Genomic DNA, 22,559 nt, shown 5'->3' on the forward strand with positions numbered 1-22,559 from the left:
GGAAAATCTCTCGAGTACCTTTACATTTAATCATTTCTTCAGACAGGAGTAATCTTTACAGAAGTAATGCCACAGTCTCCCTGCTAAAGGCAGCCATCTTCTCATCTGCTAATCACATGTTCTTAAACTCCAGATAGACCTCCAGATATTTCGGATTTGGCTCCAGACCACTGCAGTAAATCAACTATGGCAATAAAGCGAGTCATAATCTTTTTACTGGGGGAGGGTCTTCAATTTGTAAAAAACACAACACCTGTGAAGCACCATGAAACGAGGTATGCCTGTATTGAGGGAAATCATTAATGTTGGCGTTTTTTTGGTCCTAAGTGCTATTGAGTAAGTACAGGATAAGGCATGAGAAACAAAGTGGTGTAACTGGAAACAACATTTAGCCATGGGCAGGCACCCCTTTTACAGGGCTCTAGTATATCTTGACAAAAACCTCTAGTATTTCTTGACAAACATCTACAGTAAACTGTCACGCAAACCGGATGACAAGGTCAACAGTTTATAGTTCCAACACTCCTGGAAAAGACTACAGCCTGCTGGATTTCGGAGGTGTTGTGTGTCTAGATTATACATGAACATATCCGGGGATCAGTACTCTGCTGTGATAGAAGGTTTCATTCAGAAGGTGAAATTCATTCTGGATATTCTCCAGGGTTTCAAACTAAGTCTTGTCTATGGAAACAGCACTATTGAGAATCAGACCGCTGTACATTACGCTAAGTATCAGCAAACAAGGTGGGGTTTCGAACTGGGATTGCATGTTAACATGGAGTATTCTTAGTATTTCCCTAGCGAACACCCATTCACTCAATATTTACACACCCTGCATCATATTGGGAATGTAGAGATGCAAAAGGTGCGGCCGACGTGGAGGGCCCTCAGTCCTACAGAGGACAGTCCGAATGAAATGGTGGTAAGGGTTAGAATTCGGATTTTTAAAGACAGCCTTGTGGTCAGCGGGGAGGGCAAGTTCCTTTAAATCTTTTTGAATATATAGTAACCAGTTTCTATACTGAATCACCAATATGGTTTATCTTCTACCAGAGTTATTCCTCCCTAGCTAAAGTGAAGACCCCCCAGTCCTCACCTGTGCGGTAACTGGGACTCACTATGGACCATTGTATCTTCAGGGGTGTACAGCCATGTGTGGTGATCAAGAATGTTCGTCCTTGAAAAGATATGAGCACCCCCATGCTCATTGCAGCATTATTTCCAATAGTCAAGATATGGAAGCAACCTGACTGATGAATGGATAAAGGGAATGTGACACACACACACACACACACACACACACATACACACACACAGGAATATTACTCAGCCATTAAAAATGAAATATTGCCATTTGCAACATGGATGGACCTTGAGGGCATTATGCTAAGTGAATAAATGAGAGAGACAAATACAATATGGTCTCACTTATATGTGGAATGTTAAAAAAAAAAATGAAGCTCATATAAAGAGAAGACTGGTGAGATTGCTGGTTGCCAGAGGCGGGTGGTGGGGGTGGGACAAATTTGTGAAGAGAATCAAAAGGTACAAATCTCTAGTTATAAAACAAATATATCATAGGAATGTAATGTACAGCATGGTAATTATAGTTAATAATACTACATTGCATATTTGAAAGTTGCTAAGAGAGTAGATCTTAAGGTCTCATCACAAGAAAAAAACATTTTGTAACTGTAAGGTGATGGATGTTAACTAGACATATTGTGATCATTTCACAGTATGTGCAAATACGGAATCATTACATCTTACACCTGAACCGAATATAATGTCAATTATATCACAATTTAAAAATAAGTGTCCTAGAAGCAGATGACTGGCTCAGGGCTCAGGCCTTCATTTGCTGTGTGATCTTAGTATCTCTGGGCCTCAGCTTTCTCGGCCATAGAAATAATAATAGAGCTCACTGTCTGAGTCTGCTTGGGCTGCTGCTGCTACAAAACACCATCAATTGAGGGGCTTATAAACAACAGAAATGTTTTGCTCACAGTTCTGGAGACTGGGAAGTCCAAGATCAAGGCACCAGCAGATTCCGTGTCTGATAAGGACCACCATCTTCTTGCGTCCTCACGTGGTAGGAAAGGGGCGGGAGCTCTCTAGGATCTCTTTCATAAGGGCACTAATCCCATCGTGAAGGCTCCACCCCCATGACCTAATCATCTCCCAAAGGCCCCGCCTCCTAATACCATTGCACTGGGGTTGAATTTTAACAGGAATTTGGGGAGACACAGACATTCAGACCATAGCATTGACTTAGCAGAGTTGTTTTGAGGGTACTACAAGATGACACCAGAAAGCACTTAGGATAGAGTCCACAGGGTGGAAATGCTCAATGAATTTCAGCCATTATCTTATTGTCATCAACAAGGAAAGGGCTATTCGAGGGCAAGGCTGGGAATAAAAGAAATACTGAGTCGTAATACACAGTCTACCACCTTCTGGCCAATTTCCCCCAAGGAGAATCTGTCTAGAGGGGGACCGGTGGGGTCTTCTCCTGATTTTGATTTGTTGGAAGGATTAGCAGGTATTTACTGGGGTGCTTGCTCTAAGCAAGCCCACGGCATTTTATGTCACTAAAGGGAAAGGACAGGTAGCAGTCTCTGACCTTTTAAAAAATCTAAACACGGCAGGGTGACATTTGATTTATTTAATATGCAAGTCACACTTGACAAAAATAAAGATTAGAACTACGGTCTTGTGCTTCCTAATCTAAAATGTAGCTCATGTGTCCTCAGTATCACAAAGGTATCCCCTCCACAAAAACTTGGGCAGCGGTTAGTTCAGTTGGTTAGAGTGCGGTGCTCTTAACAATAAGGTTGTGGGTTCGATCCCCACATGGGCGACTGTGAGCTGCGCCCTCCACAACTAGATTGAAACTATTATTTGACTTGGAGCTGATGGGTCCTGGAAAAACACACTTAAAATAAATAAAAAAAATTTAAAAAAAACTTACTATGCACCAGATTAAAATGGATATTACAAGATAATTATTTACTGCAAGTAAATATTTTTTGAGCTACCAAAAGCTAGCTCAAAAGTGATCTATTCTTCCTTACTTACGGTAAAATTTTCCAAACTACAGAATTTCTTAGACATACAGTCTGTTAAAGTAATGCATATCAGTTACCCATCCCCCACCACAGAAATAATACATTTATTGCCGCAGTGGAGGTGAAGACACCGTACCTTAATTAAAATTCCATGCCATTTGTGTAAGTTGGAAAGCACCTACTTCATGCTGTGTACTCCCTTGTTTTGAAGAGAAAGCCGACAGCTCTTTCTGCCCAGTATTTAACCTGGGGTCACACACATCACATAGCAAGTATGTGGGTTTTGTTTTGTAGAATTGTACCAGGTGCTGGAGCGGACATTAAAGTTTCTAAGACAAGTTTCTTTTGGCAGATCCTATACTTGTATGGGGGAAGGAAATGAAGCATGAACATATGTGCTATCTTACATTTATAATGAGCTTTAACATACACAATGTCGCATGTGAAGGGGGCCACAGAAACAATAAATACTGAGTGGTGTAACATAAGAATTGTGAGAAGAGAGGAATTTATAATAACAGTTGAATGGAGTCCTGAAGGAAGATAAAAGGTTATCATTTTGGAGCTCTGTGTCTCATTTAAACACTGCTATTCCTTCTATACTTAGGATAAGTTAATGTAGCTAGTTCCTGCAGCCCTTCCCACGGCTGGGTATGGAATATTATCAGGATGCTTTCGGCTGCACGTAATGGAATCCCTGCTGGGACTCATAGCACCAAGTACAAGGTTGGCTACGTGCCTGGTCACTTCCACCTCCCTGGACGTTTATTCTTTTCATGTTCAATTTCAATTTCATCCTAATAAGGCTGATTCCTTTTATCACCATCAGAGGGCTCCTACCATGTTTCCCCGAAAAGAAGACTTAGCTGGACAATCAGCTCTAATGCATCTTTTGGAGCAAAAATTTATGTAAGACCCGGTATATTATTATATTATATTATATTATATTATATTATATTATATTATATTATATTATATTATATTATATTATATTATATTATATTATATTATATTATATTATAATATTATATTATATTATATTATATTATATTATATTATATTATATTATATTCCCGGTCTTATAAGACCAGGTCTTATATTAATCGTTTCATTAAGGTGTTTTTCTTTCACTCAAGCCCCTCTCTTAGGCCAGGGTTTCAAATGTGGAGATGGTGCCTAACATAGTGGCAGAGGGCAGGACTGGGAGGTCTTCACTTCTGTGCTGACTCTACATTAGCTCTGAGATTTGGGACAATCACTTCCGGTCTGTCAGCCTCACTTTTCTCAAATTGTCTTAAAGGTTCCTTTCAGACCAGAATTCTAAGTTGTATGTGGCCCATTTCTCTCAGGTTAGGATGGACTGGGTCATGCAATGTTTTAGGCTGAGAATTTTTAAACCAGGGGAAAACAATGTAGTTGGAAAGCCTACTTCAAACTTGCTTTGACATAAAGAACCAAGTAAAGTGATTTGACTTTAAGACAGCTCTGAGCAACTGACTTGCCATGTTTCTTTCCTGCAGGACAAAGCATGTTTCTAATTCCTTCTCAAATTCATTTTACCCTTGTGGAGACCCACTCAGAACCCCAGAGATGGCACAAACACTGTTTTAAGCTGAAGACATTTGAGATTTGACAGATGCAGAAAAAAGCCTTCTTGGAGCTTCCCTTATCTGACTAAAAGCAGCAACTTCTGGGAAACGAAGCTGCTATAAATCCCTCTCTGGGGAAGTTTTATGGTCCTGAAGGAGACAGGAAAACCACTCACACCTGTACAGACAAACATTTTCACAAACTTTCTTATCTCCCATCTGTCCTCCTAAAAATCCATTTGTCTTTCTTAAATAAACCTATTTGTTTTTCTCATAGGAGCTGTTTCTTCCTGCTTTTTTTCCCCTACAGAGCTGGATCTATAAACCTTGAACTTTAACCATTTAATGAGCCAGCTACTTCTTTTGTTGGCTCCCGTTATGCATATGAAATAAACCCTTTTCTCCTGTTAAGTTGTCTTTGCCAGTTTAACTCACAGGCCATATACCATCTAAGCAAGTGTGGGCATCTTCCTTATATGGAAACAAGAAACAGCTTTGCCCCCCACCCTGTGGACATCAGAAGGTTCTGTCCTCCTTTTCATGCATTTGCCCAACATTGCATTTTAATCTTGGACGTAGGCAACGGAACGGGACACATTAAAAGGTAACGCCAGAGAAATGGTGAGTTGGAAGCAAGAAGACTAAAAATATGGCAGAAATAGAAACACAGAAAGGAAGAAGAGTATAGGAGGAAATAAGTGGATGGATGGGTGGTTGGACGGAAGGGTGAATGGGTGAGATGGGTGAGTGGGTGGACAGAGGGAGGGAGGGAATTCATGGATTGATTCATTTATTCAATGATTTATAGATTGCCTACCATGTACCAGCTGCTGGGATATTTGCTGCATCCGCGTGTAGCACTTGGCAGCACCTGCTGTCATTCTCACAGTGCAGGTCACAGGAGTGACCATTTTCTTAGCTGAGGGGTCCTCAAAGGCAGGTCTGGACTTTTCTCTGTCCTTGTGACCCCAGAGCCCAGCACTGGAGCCCCTGGTAAATATCGGTTGGATAGATGACTGAATGAATCCATCAACCAATCCATTGATCTAATGAAGTCAGCCGTGGCTGTTGTAGCTGTTTGAAACAAAGGAAAATCTGAAGACCGTGCTAGACTACAATGAAGTACAATTAATCATAACTAATTAATAGATATGTGAATGTATAATTATTAATTATAATTCAACTATGGAAGTTTCATACTAAATTGCAGCCATTTCTGCCCATGGCGTTGTTATCCCAAACTTCCCAGAAATCAAATTTACTTTGGGCCTTTATTAATTTTAGTGTCCATTTCTCTTCAGTGAGGAGTAGGCAGAGGAGCCAGAGCCCCCAAGGGCTCCTGTGAAGCTGGGGTCATCCTGAAGGCAGGAGCTCTCCCCTGGGGAAGGTCCAGCTGAACCCCTTTCCTTCACGAGACCCAGGGCTCCAAGAACCACAGAAGTTGGTTCCCTCTGCTCTGAAAGATCCGGATGGTAGGCTGGCACAGTTGGATAGCTCGCTGCCAAATCCTGCTTCTGCCACTGTCTAGCTGTGTGACCTTGGGCTACTCATTTAATGTCATTCTGAGTCCTTTGTGCCCTATGAAAAATGAGGGTAGTCATGGGGTTTTATTACTAAACCCAGGATGTTCTGGGCAAACTGGGACGAGTTGGTCACTCTAGGCTGAACAGGTGTTGACTGGAGAGTCTTCCGATCCTTCTGCAACCCTGTGGGGCCTTCAGTTGGGGCTGACTACATGAACCTTGTTGAATTGCAGGTCACGCCAGGCCAGGGGTCCATGGCCCAGAGACCGCTGTCTGCGGTTCAACGTCTCCACACCACCGCTGTCGGTCACCTTGAGGGTGCTGAAGAATTCCAGTTTTTAATGGGATTTTCCTTTGGTTTGGATTTTGTCCTCTGGAAGAACATTTGCAGCTGATTTAGCCCTGTTTTAAAATTCTGTCCGGTCGAGATGTTGTCCTGTTTTAATCTCTGTGTGACTCTTCTTCAGTCATTTCCTTTCTTCTCAGTTTGCTTATCAGATGACATACACCACAGGCCTGGACTTTGTTCTGACATCTTATATTTAATCCCAATGCTGTTTCTCTGCCAAGCAGATGTGTATTAAAAATGTGCATAAGAAAAGAAGCAAGCTGGGCTGATTTAGAAATTTCTTCAATTTGCACAAACTCCATTGGTATAAGAGGATTTTTCTATAAAAACCACAACAAACGTATGTTAATAGCTACTTAGATGGATCAAGACGATTTCATATTTGGCCATTTCTGCCATCATCATTCTGGCCCCATTGCCAGAGACACAAAAACAATGATTGAGTATTCATAGATGTGGACACATCTGCAGCACATCACAGCTTTTTTTCCTTGCTTATAGGCTCTCTTTGCTCACAGGAATGAGTGACTTGAACAGCCTGTTACATGGTTTGTCCAACTTGAAAGAGTTTGAGTTTTATTTTTTTCTTGTCAGGTATTACATCATTTACAAGGTGTTAGAAATGACTTCAATTTCCACTCAGGTCATTAGGTTGTGTATGCGTATTTTTAAAAAGCTTATTTTCAATGTGATAAAGGCATCTAAGAAACCAGCTTTCACTGACTCAGCTAAAGATATGGCCACTGGGTTTAAACCACACAAAGGGAAAGGGAGAGTAAATATTGTTCACTAAACACACACACACACACACACTATTTACTTATTTAAAGCACAGTCTGAGCCCTGTTTTCTGGATTGGCTTTTCTAGATCTTCTAATAGATGGACATATCTTTTGTTACCTTTTGTGACATAGACATCAACCTCAGGGCCATTTGGTCTGGAATTTTTTAACAATAGGACTGTTAGTGCAAGAACCTGGCAGGAAGGGCATCCCACATATCAGGTAGTCCAGTCCAGAATGGCGGGAAAGAACTGGCCAGATCATGGTCAAATTCAAAGCCAAGAAAACACAGGGTCAGCAGGAGTAGGATCAGAGGATCAGAGTCAGTGGCACAGAAAAGCAACCTGCGATTCACAATCAATCAGTGTTTGCTCTGGGTCTTGTTTACAACTTTTGGCTGCCTGTGGGCGGCCAGGAAGAACGAGAGGTGGGCAGGCAAATTCTCCCTCAGTCCCAGCCAGTGGCGGAAGTGCTGGACCCAATGGCAGAGACTGAAGATTTCCCAAACATCCCCGCAATAAGAATATTAGATACCACTTCTAGACTTCATTATTTCAGCTCTGAAGCAAATTAAGCATCTAAGGCCTGTAGGACAGACGTAACTTACAGGGGTTGTGTTGGGCAATACCTGTCCAGCAGGTAGGAAACGTGAGTTCCCATCCTGTAGCAAACCACTTCCTCGACAGTTAAGTTTCACTTGAGTGACAATCAGTCTTCACTTGCAACAAATAATTATAAATTTCTGAATGTGTCAGTGTCACTGAGTTGATGTCTCCAAGCCACCTAATATTTTTTACTAGCTCCTTAGCTGTATATGCATAGTATTGCCATTATTTATTACACTTGGACTTGTGGCTAGTGGCGGGTATGGCGGGTATGGGGTAGGAGTGCATTCATTGGAATTAAAGCCAAGGAACAAAGCCTTTGCTTAACTTTTTATTCATCATGGCACAAGATAGAATTTTAAGAAACACCACTGAAAATTGCCAACATGAAAATTAAGAGTAGCATGTTTTATAAAAAAAAATTTTTCTATAATATACATTCCCTTATGAAGTGAAAAAAATCTCATAAAATACTGAAGCGAATCGCCACCTGCTGGTCAAAAATGGTTTTGCATTTGAAAAACTACAAACTTACTGAAGGTAGGAGCGTTTTACAATACACACAAAATTAGCGAAGAAAACATTTCCTCAGCCTTTGGCACAATGTAAATACAAAGCTGTACTTTTTTTCCAACTATGATTTACTTTACAAAGCACTGCATATAATTTGGTTAATACTGATTATGGGACAAAAGGAAAAACCATGTTCTCTAATTTGAATACTCTATTTAGATTCTCAATTACTTTATAGTTGGATTCCAGTTTGTAGCTTTGAAAAATACATAACAATTACACATCATAAATATATATTATATATGGTCTATATAAAACTGAATTTGACCTAAAATGGGAAGGACAACTTCTTAATTCTTCTTCTTTTGTTAGGCACGGCCTTTCTTTTGTTTGATTAACTGAATCCTTTCTAAACAGATTCTAAAAATATATTCCATAATGTATCAAATTTAATATCTTTCTAAAACATTCAATATGAAAAAGCATTCAGTGACTATATATTTTTTGTATCTCACTACTATATAAAAATACGGCTTCTCATATTCTGTTTAGTGTTTTTCTTAGGCATTGAAGGGCTGTACCCCTTTAAAAAACTATGGCAAAAGCACAGAAACCCGCTTGTGCATATTCTAGAACATTCTATAGAATCTCATTGCTTAGTATAAGTGAAGTGATTTAAAATATTGTTCCTTTTGTTTTCTGTGAATATATCTTATACGATTATCATACATAATCTGTTACAGAATATACAATAGTCAAAACTGAAGACACATAAATACAATTAAGCTATACGAAAGCAAGAATTTTATCTTATACAGAGCCAACATGAGTAGTTTTTAGATCGGATATTATCATCCATTTATGTTTATTTTGTATTTCCCTAAGGCTGGCTATGCAATAGAATCTTATAAATGGCGAGGGTACTAGTGCTCTATTATCTTTAAGTGAACTGGGTTTCTCTTGTGTTATTTTTCAAAAGTGTGAAAGAAGGAAAATAAGTAACTGTCCAATTATCTACTACCAATTTTTTTCCCTACTGAGTGAAAGAAGGCTGTTTGGGACGTGAGGGCTCAAGCTGGGCGTGGGCTCATACCAGTGTTTCCGGGAGGGCATCGGGGTTGTCAGTGGACAAGAGCTCCCAGATTTGCCACCGCTCTCTCTGCCAATCGAGCCAGTTGGCTTCACCCAAGGCCTTACTGTTCTGATCACTGCCTGGACTGGAGCAGGCGCTGCTCAGTTTTGGCTGGGCGGCCTGATGCTCTTGCTCGGTTGTTGGGCTTCCCTCTTCCAAAGATGGTGATCCTGAGCCTTCTTCTGGCCTTTGACGCCTCCACAACAGTGGCTCTGTGGGCTGGTGAGCTGATGCTAAAGCTTGCTTCCCTGGACCAGGATAAGGAGGAGGAGGCCTTGTGTCATGCCTCGCACTCTCCCCAGGTCTCTGGTGCCAAGGCTTGGCTCGGCTCTGCAGCCAGGCCACATCCAGCTCACTCTCGGTGAGGTCTTCCGCACTGCTCAGAGTCAAGTAGGGCTCTGACCTTGGTGTGGCCAGCTCCGATCTGCTGCCGCCCTGGATGTGGGACGTGCTGCAGACGCGGGACACAGGAGGGTGGGCCCTGCACTCCGCGATGGTAGCCGTGGTCTGAGTCCTCCGAATGACCTGCGTGCCACTGTCTAGTTCTGTGGGGCTCCCTTGCCACCGAGGCCAATTTAGGGAAAGGTTCCCTTGAGAAAGGGAGCATGGCCCTGGTCGTAGGGAGCTGCTTTCAAAAATGTCTCCATAGGAACCTGGAAGCCAGACAGAAGGGCAAAACACAGAATTAGTTTGCAGAATCCTGTTGGGGTGTCTTGTTATTTCCTTCCCAATGCCAGCTTCAAAAATTGAAAAAGCACAGGACATTGTTAGCTGCCGCTGCCTAAAGTAAAAGACTTCCCAGTAAAAGAAATGACACACACTGTTTGATTTTGGGCACGATTCATGTAGCAGCTACAAATGCAGATGCCTGGACTCTGACAGGTTACCTATCAAAGGAGATGAAATCATCCTTGTCACTAACTGATGTTTCAGGAAAGGCCCCTTCTGCATGGCTACGAACACTTCTCTGACTGCACAAGGTAAAGGAGGCATTCCCTTCCTGCTCAGTTCAATTTGCAATCCAGAGGAGACACAAACTATAAAGTTTTCAGGTTTCTCCCATGTCAATAAAAGCCATGGGAATAAATGAATTGAATCTAAAATGCCCCATTTGGTGCCAGAAGATAGTGAACACAGCAGCACTGTGTATAGTCTATCGCCACCACTGTGGAAAAGACTGGCTAGTTGTTTACCACATCCTCCCCTTTCCTTCTGAGTGACATTTCCCAGCTTCCCTGGCCGTTAGGAGGGCCACATAAGTGAGGTCTGACCAACAATGTGGAAAGATGTGATGTGCCATTTCTAGGCCTGGTCTAATCTAATAAAAAAATACTCTCCTAGTCTTTCTTGTTTGCTCCCTTCCCTCAACTACTAGCTCAGGATGGAGAAAACATGGAAGACTCCAAGGCCTCTGAGAATGGGGGAGCCACCAGCTAGATGGAACCTGAGCCCCTGAATAACCACGTGGAACAGACTATTCCCACCCCTCCTCACTCTGCACAGCCCACACTGGACAGTGATGTGACAGGGAAATCAACCTGTGATGGGTCAAGCCACTGACATTGAGGAGCTGTTTGTTACAGCAGTTAGCCTTCCCTAGCTGACACAACTTTCTTCGGGAAACTGAAGGGAGAGCACAACAGAACAGTGCATTTCACAAGCAAATGAGTTCTATGTCCCCGGACTGCCTTCTTCTTATGGATCTGCCCTGTCCTCTCTTGTATTAAAAAGTAGGCAGGGGAAAAAAAGAACAAGATTAATTTGGGAGGAGGTGGGCATGGGAGCATTTCCACAAGGACAGCTCAGAGTTGAGACAGCAGAAGGAAAATGGAGCAGAACATCTCAGAAGAGTTTATCCTTGGGGGAAAAGGCAGAAAAGTATTTCATAAGATTAAGACACAATAAGACATAGCTAGAGAATGGATCAGTACTAAAATCAGCCGCATTAGAGGCCATTAAATTAAAAATGCACTGTGTTTTAAAAATGTAATGTGGGAGTTATGGCAAAATAATGAGAACCCAATTATATATGTATATTTTTTGGAATAAAGCAAAACAATTTAAACACTTCATGCTATATATTAACATATATTTCAGATGGATTAAAGAATTAAGGTTCAAAGAATGAAATACTTTGAACAAGAAAAGCGTATAGATGCATAAGTAAAGCTTATCCAATGCATAAGTAAAGCTTACTTTGGGGAAAGCATTCACAAAAGAGATAGTGATAGACTTAATTATGTAAAACATAAAACATTCCAGATATCCAAAGATGGACAAAAATTCACGGGATAATATAAGTGGCAAACAATGTGGACAAAAGGTTAACATTTTTATGATAGGAAGTGTTCATAAGATCAGTATTAAAAACACTAGCATACCTCGACAGCAATTACATAAATGACAATTCAATGGGGAAAATTCAGCTAATGAATAGAAAAACTGAAAACTCCTGGTGAGAAAGAAATGCACATGAAAATATAAATACAATTTAGTTTTTTAATCAGCAAAGATGCAAACTCACTGATGTGATCCCGATGAGATTAAAGAGACACGGGCAGTAAGTACAAGTACAAGCTCATGCATCCTACCCAGAACGTGAAGTGACAGTACCTGTGAGTTCTTAAAAAGGTTCGTAATTTTGGACCCACTTTTCTATTCTGGGCTTATAACTTGCCTCCCACAATTTTATGCATCTAATAATAATTTAAAATACAAAAAAAAAAGTATATACAAGGGGTTCCTGACAGCATAACTTATTACAACAACAACAAAAAATGGAAATGACCCAGTTGCCCAAGCACTGGGCTGTAAACTATCAATAGGCAGTATTATGTGGCCCTAACCAATAATAATGGAAAATAAGTGGACAATAGAAGTTAAATAACATAAAGTTGCACAGATAGAATGATTGTAGCTATGTTTAAAAACTCTTGTAAAGGAAATGAAATGTAGTCAAAGATTGACGTATTTTGGCGGAAAGGCTAAGTATAGCTTTATCCTCTGCCTCCTTCCCATTTTCAGTATTTTCCAAATAATTTTTGACAAGCATATAATATGATGACGATAAGGCAAAAATTAAAGGAAGTTAATTTTAAAAATAAATGCAGTAAGCAGTCTTTTAGAAATAATACTTTACCTGTCATTCCTGGGTCTTTGGATCCACTTTTTAACGTTGAATGCCAAGTTCCCCAGATATTGAAAGGTTCCTCTGACATATCTAGGAAAAAGTGGGTTAAAAAGGTATGTAACTCACAGTGAAAACTGAAGAGCAAAAATCAGTGCCCACATATTTTTATAACATCTCTTCTGTGCAAAGTAATGTATTTGAAATTGTGGAGGATACAAGACAGACTGAGGCAGCCCTGCATTTCAAGAGGCTTATTCCATTTGGGGTTTACAAAAAGGCTCTTTCCAAATTATGGTTGTGATAGACTGAATGAAGGCCCCCCCCAAAGATATCTGTGTCACGATCCCCAGAACCTGTAAAGATGTTATATTCAAAATGGACTTTGTAGGTGTGATTAAGTTATGGATCTTGAGATGAGGAGAAGATCCTGGATTATCTGGGTGGGCCGGATGTCATCACAAGAATCCTTATAAAAGGGAGGCAGGAGAGAAGATGTGACATTGCTGGCTTTAAAGATGGACGAAGGGGCCATGAGCCAAAGAATGCAGGCAGCCTCTAGAAGCTGGAAGGGGCAAGGGAACAGACTGTTCCCTTGAGTCCCCAGAAGACAGCCCTGTGGACCCATTTTAGACTTCTGACGTCCAGAGCTGTGTAGTTTTAAATCACTAAGTTTGTGGTCATTTGTTGGAGCAGCAATAAGAAAGGAACACAGCAGTAATGGGTGGCAACTCCAAGTGCATTAAGATAGAGACAGAGGAACAATAGTTATAGTTCCTTTAATTCTGCGTGTGTTCATTCATACATCCCCTTAATCTGTCCGTAAATATTTACAGAGTAAGGTGCTACATTCAGTATCCTCACCATCGCATTTAACCCTCACTACAATCCTGTGATGTGATCATAATGACTATTTCTAGAAACAAACGTCTAGTGCGTGCTTCCCTGTGTTCCACAATTCACATGCATTCTCTCATTTAATCCCCAGGAGATGTCCCCAAGTCCATTTTACAGATGAGGCAAGTAGTGAAAGCAGCGGGTAAGAAGTGCACACCGGGCCCCGCAGCAAGTATTACTGAGTGCCTATTGCGTGCCAACTTCTCTGTTAAGGACTTTACATGGATTCGCTAATTAAGCCCTATGAATTAATACTGCTATCTGTCTTAGTTTTCCTACGAGGGGGAAATGGGACTCCGAAAAGTTCAATCACTCACTTAAGGTCCTGTAGGTTGAAAGAGGCAGAAGAGGTTATTGATTCTAAACCAAGTTCTCTTGTCACTGAATACTAACAGTATTTGCTTCTAGTTCCCTCAGGATGAAGTTATTTCCAGGGAGAAAGTTACAGGTTAGATGGGGTTGCTCACCCTTGGCACTAGTGACATTGAGATGGATCATCTTTGTGGGGGCTGTCCTGTGCACCATAGGATGTGGAGCAGCAACCCTGGCCTCTATCCTCTAAATGCCAGCAGCAACCCCCGCCCAAGTGGTGACAAGCAAAAATGCTTCCAGACATTGTCACATGTCCCCTGGGGGGCAAAATTGAGAACAACAGTGCTAGAATTTGCCAAGATAGTGAATGGATGGAAGGAGTTAATGCGTGCCTTAGTCTATCTGCTAATCAGTTAGAGCTAATGTGTATCTTAGCCTAGCTGCTAAAAAACTGAAGCAAAAGAGACCAACCCTGGGAGCAAAGAATCAACCTTTCGTGGTATGAACTCGTCTCATAATATTTCTTTGAATCTGTCTTTAGAAACCCGAATATGCCATGCCTTTCATAATAGTAAAATTCTCTTCAGATTGCCTTTTTCGTTTTTGCTGCAAAGGATAGTACATACAGAAAACTTGCCACTAATTTAAAAGAGCAATAATTAGAGGTCATTTATATACATCAGAGAGGGAATAGCTAAAAATCTATGATACATCAATTAATGGAAACATATCATGGCCATGAAAAATGTTAGCAAACGGAAAACATTAATGATATGATTTTAAGAAAATAAGCTTAGTTCAAAAGTAGCTATACTATGAAAATAAATATATAAAGTTCTGTATGCATATGAACAAGAACTAGGAAAAATAAAGTTTCACACTTTAAACATAAATTTAATGCCTGATGGGAACATGGGTTACTGCTTTCATTGTAAATTTTTAAAACTATTTTTTGACAGAAATATTCATAAAATAAAAATCAAGATGCTATGATTTAAACACACACATGCACACACACACACATATACACAGCTCCAGATTAAATTATAAACTTAAGAGAAAATAGCAAGAATTTGTACTGTGTCTTCCAATTATTACTTGAGTGCTGGCCCTGGGGAATTACTCTGTGGAGGGAAAGAACACAACCAAACATTTGGTGTTCAAATACATGTGGGAAAAGCTGCCAGCCACACCCTTTCTCCCATTACGGAAATTGAATGGTGACCATCAGCACTTTAAAGAGTTTGAGAAAGTACAATAGAGAAACCATTAGCTTGGTTAACTTAGCATTTCCCAAATGTTTTTGACCATGAAACCCTTATTTTGCCTGAAAATCTTAATCTCCCTGGAGACCTTTCTGGAACATGATGTCTTGTTATATAGTAGGTTCAGCTTGTTCTCTTTATAAAAGTAACAGCAATAATTGGATGACATCTTAGACTAGCAAATATGCAACCAAACTCACTGGCCAGGACACATAAAGTTCCTGGGATGCTGGAGGGAAGAGTCAGCTGAGAATATCAGTGGCACTCTGGGCATCAGACTGCTTCCCAGATATCTGGGTCTGCGGGGACCCTTCAAGATGCTGACTGAGCTCACTACATTCATCCAAGAGTTGTTTTCAGTAGGTACTCAGTAAATGCTCTGAATCACAGAAACAGACCTAGGAAGGGATGAAGAGAAGGGCCAAAGCGCCCACGCCACACCACATGCAATCAGTCATAGATTTGGCCAGCGCCCGCCAGGCTCCAGTTACCTTTTCCAAGTCTTGGTCCAGTAGAACTCTCTCTTGACTTCAACGATGGCAAGTGGCTCACCAGCATATACTGCTCTGTCCCTTTGTAAAGCTTCTCCGAGCCCCCCCGGGCCGCATCCTCTTGCATAGCCAGCAGGGAGCGCTCAGATAGCACTGGGGAGTTGTTGTCATAAGGGGAGAGGTCTCCGCTGGAGGCCTTGTTGGAGTCTGTAGAAGAGTGCCTTCCTCCCACGGAAAAGGAAACTTCCGACCGCAGCATGTCAGGGCTTCTGGCGGAAGGAGACAATTATAGGTGCGTGAGCGTGCTAACAATTAGTGACCAGATTCAAACGATGTGACCATTACACAAATGACAGGAGAATGCATGGACACGGGCTGAAACAAAAAGACCTTTTGAGCAATGTTCCAAGACTTCTAAATCAATACAGTGAAAGCGTTTCCATAAAATAGCCAGCAGATGGCAGTACAACTCCACAGATGTTACTGGAAATGTCAAGGCAAAGGGAGCTGGGAGGATGAAACAGTCATGGATCCCTGTATTTTCCAATGTGCCTCGCTGAAATGCCTGTTGGATTAATCCCTTTTTCATTTCAAAGTTCAAGTCTGAACTCCTATGGACGATTTCTCAAAAACTATGAAAAATGGAAGAAAAGACTGAAAATATCACAAAGAAACAGAAACTTCTTGTCAAAGAGAAAAGATGATTCTGTTAGGGGCTAGAACAAGACGTACTCATTGGAGACTTTTAAAAGGGACTGACAGCATGTCAAAAATATGATGTGCAGAAAGTCTTTACAAAGACAAAGTTACAAATGTCTGAAAAGAGAACTGAGTTATGGATAAACTATGGGGAGGGATACATATGTGCAAAAAGGAAAAAAGGTCATCTCTAGGCATTGATTATAAAGGAATGAAAAAGAACAAAAGACCTAAATGCCATTATTTTGGTCAACCAACCATATGTATGACTCTACGTGTGGGAGTGTGTGCTCCTGAACACAGGCAAATCAGAGAAGATTCTGCATATTTGATTAAAATAATAACATGGAATTCAGAAATAAGCTGAACTTGGCAGAATATATTCAGGGCATTTAAGACATTTAACTTATTAGGTTGGTACAAAAGTAATTGCAGTTTAAAAGGTTAAAAATAATTGCAAAAACCACAATTACTTGTGTACTAAACTAATAACAAGAAATAACTTTGGATTCACATCTGATATCTTTAAAATATAGCACTTCATTTACTAAATACGTGTAGCGACCATCAATGATCCTGAATTTCAGAGATCCATTTAAGTAAATGTCTACATTTTTAAATATACTTTTTAATGAAGCCTGATCTTATTCAGGTAGTAGCAACCGATTGAGTAAATTGGTTGTGGCGAATATTTTGTCATTATTTTGATACCATAGTGATTCTTTCTGGCCATGGGATATCATTCAGTGAAACAAGGTTCTAATCACTGTATCATCCCTGAACATTGACGGAAAAGTGGCCCAGATTTTAGTTTTGTTTCAAGGACTTATTTTGCTTGTGGCATCAGTTGAAATATGTATTTTCTGTGGGGCTAACACTCGTGGAGCTATTTGGAAAAGTCTACTTCAGATTGTACATATCCCAGTATATGAGTGTATGTTTCATGCGTGTAAATAAATACACCTTTGCAGCTGTGAAAATCAATAAAATTAAAGTCTGATGCTCATTATCTGTTAACAAAAACTGGTAGATAACTCCTTTACTATCCTCAATATCTTGAATTAAAAATAAATCAGATAAAACTATGCTTGAAACTTCACGTGAAGTTCAATAGGCTTTGTGAACAACTTTTCTTTCCCCACCCAAACTCTCAGTGTAAATAAACCCATTCTTCCTGTGACTGATAATGACACTACTTGTGGGAATAACTGTTTCACGTATAAGATGGCTGAAGAGATAAACACATCACCATAAATAGTGTCCACTGTATTTAAATACATCTAAAATGATTCTACAAGGCACTAGTGCTTTCACAAATTGATATAAAACATACTAATTTGCATATCTGTTATGTGTTATATGTGCATGGGTTGTCACAGCAACAGAAATAACAGTGAAAATGTGAGTGGAACAGGAAAAGGAGAATGTCAGGAACATGAGAAGAGTGTTCAAAGTCTTACCTGTGAACACCTGTACTTTCTACCTTCCTCAAAATAGTGGCCCTGACATCTTAAAGGGAAATGATGACAGATTGATTAAAAGTTCCAGAACCCGCTTCTGTCCCCCCTCCCCCACTTCACTTCTCTTTACTAGTCTTTCCTTTCTTTTGGTTTAATTTTTCAAAACAAATCCTTCGTAATCTTAAAGAAGGTAAACGTACGCCTGAGCGATCCTTTGCTAACCAAATGGTTTTGAGCATGCAACATGGAGGAAGTGTGCTCACAAGGGACCTTGCTTCCTCTCGGGTTTCCAGCAGGGCTTCATGTCCAGGAGGAAAGCATCTCAGAGTGTGACATGCCTCACTGGTCACTGAGGCAGCTGGGGGAATTTCTGACCCACATGGAATAAATAAGGCCTCTCCTTGCCTCCTCTTTAAACTGATGACAGATAATCTTATGGGAAAGAGCCAAAGGACAACCATGACGATGATTTTTCCAGAAACTTTAGGCCTCCAGTGAATGAAGAAAGAAAAATAAAAGGAACGTACTATTCTGCTGGAAAGTGGGGGTAAAAAAACTATCCTTTATATCTAATTAAAGGGGGGGGGGGAGTCTCCCTAACTCTAGTGAAGGGAACACAAAACAAAACAAATGGTCACTTGTCTGTCATCATGGGCCCAACTCTGGTTGAGGAAACTTTACTATTAGAATGAGAAAAATTGAATGTGGCAAACTGAGCTCTGCTCAGAATCAGGGTCCTATGTTCTTTCTGACCAGGGCTAGAAATGATATCACTGGGCTAATTTTAGTTGTTTTTCCTGTTTAGTGGACACTTTCTAGTCATTAGTGAATCTGTCTTACAAAACATACAGAAGAGAATACATTCAACAAAATACTCTAAGTTACAGATTCAGCCAACAGTTACATGCATAAACAAACATACTCTATGGAAGACATTTGTCTTACGTCTCAGTACCAGGGACATTTGGGTTTCTATGAAGCAAGTAGGTTATTTTTACCCTATGGACCCACGCATCGTGTAATAATAATGCATCTCTCTCTGCAATGGTTGCTAAAAGGCTCTGCGGAATTGGGGCTCCTGGTATGCTTTTGTGTGTTTCACACCCCAACTTCATCATATCTTCTTACTCTTTCCATTGTTTTCCTGTCCCCAGTCTCATGTTACTTAACTACAATATTGTCCCACTTTACGTATTATTTGCAAGTTGCTTCAATGAATTGCTCGTGGACTGATATTCAGACAGGGAAATCACACCCACGTTAATTGTTGGGGTATTGAAAAGGCAGTCTGCTTCATGAGAACATTTAGTTTGGTTCAAGCACAACAAAATAAAACAGGAATTATAACAACAGAAGCAAAACTAACTGAAGCTGCCACACTGTTTCTTCCTCCATTTGCATGGCTCTGATTGCACCTGACCCAGGAGACCTGCGAGAGCAGGAGGTGAAGAGCCCGTGGCCCTCTCCTCTGCTCTGTGGGCTGGCTCTGCAAAATCTTACTCAGTGCTTCTGCCGCGGCAGCATCCACCTCACCTGGGAACTTGTGGGAAATGCAAATTCTCAAGCTCCATTTTGGACCCACTGTCAGACCTGGCTATAATATGCGGGGCCCAGGGCAAAATGAACGTGCGGGGGCTCCCCCACATTTAAAAATTATGAAGAATTTCAAGATGGTGACAGCACATCATTAAGCCAAACGTGAGCTGTTTCTAAGGGTGGGGTCCTGTAGCCCATGAAGCTGGCTTTGTCCCCTGAAAGGGAATCTCTGGGAGTGGAGCTAGCAGAGCAGGTTTTTAAAAGCCCTCCAGGTCATTTTGATGCACGGGAAGTTTGAGAAGCTCTGATACCAAACCTACCTTCCCTCCCATCCATACATGTAACAGGGGGCTAAGGACATACTGAGCGTCAAATCAGGAGGAAAACCACAGATGATGGCCAAAACCTCAGCACTGGCTGGCAGCGGGGGTAAACGTGGTAGCCCTGACCTTGAGGCGGCTGAGGCCACAGCTGAGTAAAGGAGGGAGAGTATGCCCTTCCCAGTTAGCTCCAGTCAGCAGGATCCAGTTAACTGAATGCAGTTGGTTATGGATCATGCTAAGGTGAGGGGGGCAGGCGAGGCCAACCTGCTTTTCTCTGTTCTTCTGGTCCATTCTCCTTAAGTCAAGCCACCACAGTAACCACAGCTGGGGCCCCAATCGGGGCAGACACTGGGGGAAGTGGCTAAAGCTGAATGCTGGACACAGGTGAATGAGGTGTCTCTCAGTCGACACAGGCCATGAACCTGCTCAGGGTGGCTGGGGTCACAGCCAGGGGCATGGGCAGATGGGGCTGTCTAATGAGAGGTGAGGACAGAGTTTGAGTACACATGGCAAGCAGCTTGTGAAATACACTTCCGTGAAATAACCCCTTGGCCTGTGAGAAGTTGAAGTTTATACAGAGTTCACGACTAAGCAGGCATTGGACTAAGCGACTACAAACAACTTTTTTCCTGACCACATTTGAGACATGCGTGAAAGAAATGAGATGACTATGTAACATGTCTTTCTAGCAGCAGAGGCAGAAAGGGTTGGGACCCTTCTAAAATTGATTTGATAAATAGTATTGAATAGTATTAAAAATCAATAGTAACATGTTATATTTTATACTTAGAGTTGATGGCCCTTTTAAATGTTTAAAATATTTCCTATTTATCATTTTATTTTCTCAGAGGTAAGGTGATGGCTAAATTTACCTAAGAATCCATAATCCAAGATTTGCCTTTTCACATGACAGCCTTTTCACATGACAGCCCACCAATTAATACACAAAACAAAACTACTTCATTCACTCCTCAGGATTCTGGCTACAAGACAGGCAGTTCCAAGTTTTAAGACATTTTTATGTCACTCCATTGCTTTATCATTAAATCTATTGCAAACAAATTCAGGAACCCCCTTTGGGTATCTCTGAAAAATAAGTCAAGCGGCCACCAATGTCTTCTCTAAGATCTACCTCTAAGATGATTCAACTCTATGAAGACAAGTTTAAGTTCAGAACTCCAAGTAAATGCAATAAAATATTCATGCATTTATTTATATAAAATATTTACTCTGATCAGTGATTCACTAGATGAAAAATAGTTTAAAAGCAGGTTGTGGCCTCTCTTTCTACATGTTGGAATTTAATGGATTTGCAGTCGGGTGGACAGGTTGCCAGTTGACATGGGTTTGCCTCCATGAATGGATGGTTTCCTCATGAGACCTGAAAACCCCAGGACCATCCACAGCTAACCATATAAGCACCAGATGGACATGGAGAGTGAATCACTTTCTCACCCTTAGCTGGTCCCTCCAGGTCAGGGTGTAAGCTCGCTGGCAGGGTTCTGTGGGCAGGCCTGCACTGCAGCCGGAAGCACAGAACTTGTTCTGTGGATAAATGGAAAACTCCGGTTCAATCACCGGATGTGGCCAGCCCAGCTCCTCGCTGAGTTACCCCGGTGAGAAACATCCTCGGAGATTTCAAACTTGCGTTGGCTTCATTCTTGGCTCAGTCGTTCAACTGATAAACCTCAGTCTGTTGGAACTCAAAGCACATAACCATCTCAGACTGTATTAATTGTACTGGGAAAGGAATCCACTGCCACAACAGCTCTGGATTTATGAGGGCTTTTCACATTTATCATGCTCGGTTCTGCAAGGCATGCCTTATGCAGAATCCTAGGCACAAAGGCACCCTGCCCCAAAGAGAAACTCACATGGATCCCAACTCCCCACCAGGAGACGAAGCAAGCACCCTGGACATTAGAACTTGTTCAGGGCTATGCTGAAATGTCTCCCCTCATTTTTAGCTCTTATTAATTCCCTCCTAATAGTCCTGGCATATGGAGGCATTAATGACAGGTGAAGAGAAAACAATGCTGACTTCATTTTGTTTACAGTATGCCTGATAAAACATCTTCCAATTCATATTTTGCTAGTTTTTAAAAGAAGTTGTGGATCACAGTAAAGGTGTTGGAAGAAAGAGGTGATGTAATAAATTCTCCCTCCATCTTGAATTGCCTTTCCATAGAAGGCACATTTATACTTTTTTGGAATTTTTTATTATGGGATTCTCTATTAATCACACATACGTTTTCCTACAATTGGCTGAAAAGGCTTTCTTGAGTGGAGTGTGTGTTTGTGTGTGTGTGTGTGTGTGTGTGTGTGTGTGTGTGTGTGGTTAATGCTTCATAATTTCCAAGGAATGAAACTGAATGACATTTGAAGCCATCAGCTACTGCCAAGTCAATAGGATTTATTGCTATTATACTATACTGGTAAAGTGTGATTTCTTGTCTCTGACAATTTCCTGAGAATTTTTCTGATTTTACAAATCCTAGTAAAAGGAAAACAGGAAAAATAGCCCATCTTGTACCACTCTCTGATTTGGATGAAGACCTTTTTAATGACAATCGTTGAAAGATTAAAATAAATATTTCTTTGATAATTTAAATGTGATGCCTTTCAATTATGAGAAGGCCTAATGCTCCTCCATCATGAAGAAGGTGGAGTTATTATTCAACAAGAGGAAGATCCAACTCAACAAAACAATTACTTTCCAGTTCTGAAATTTTACCCTTTGAGACAACTATGGGTCTTCATCCATGATTCTGACTGACGGCTCACTGGTTTTGCTATTTGGGGGGGAGGGGCAATTCCAGCAAAATCTTGGTGAAGGCTGCTAACAGAATTAAATACAATGAAATTTAGAATATATATAGCAATGGATT

The 22,559-nt window shown here is 40.9% G+C and overlaps 1 protein-coding gene across 4 annotated transcripts in view; it reads right to left on the reverse strand.

Moving 5' to 3' along the window:
* Window positions 1-8,239: 8,239 nt before the first annotated feature.
* Window positions 8,240-22,559, reverse strand: part of ARHGAP6 (Rho GTPase activating protein 6) — a 463,010-nt gene continuing 448,690 nt past the window's right edge. For 2 of the 4 annotated variants that reach the window (XM_019746346.2, XM_019746348.2), the window contains exons 11-13: window positions 15,654-15,922; window positions 12,701-12,781; window positions 8,240-10,214 (exon numbers count right to left, since the gene is read on the reverse strand). In XM_019746346.2, the coding sequence (XP_019601905.2) occupies window positions 9,517-10,214; window positions 12,701-12,781; window positions 15,654-15,922 (1,048 nt within the window). In that variant the 3' untranslated portion in view covers window positions 8,240-9,516. The remainder of the gene's footprint in view (window positions 10,215-12,700; window positions 12,782-15,653; window positions 15,923-22,559) is intronic. The other 2 variants (XM_074323559.1, XM_074323558.1) reach the window with 1 other exon arrangement.

This window comes from Rhinolophus sinicus, chromosome X (assembly GCF_036562045.2).
Source record: "Rhinolophus sinicus isolate RSC01 chromosome X, ASM3656204v1, whole genome shotgun sequence".
NCBI classification, from domain to species: Eukaryota; Metazoa; Chordata; class Mammalia; order Chiroptera; family Rhinolophidae; genus Rhinolophus; species Rhinolophus sinicus.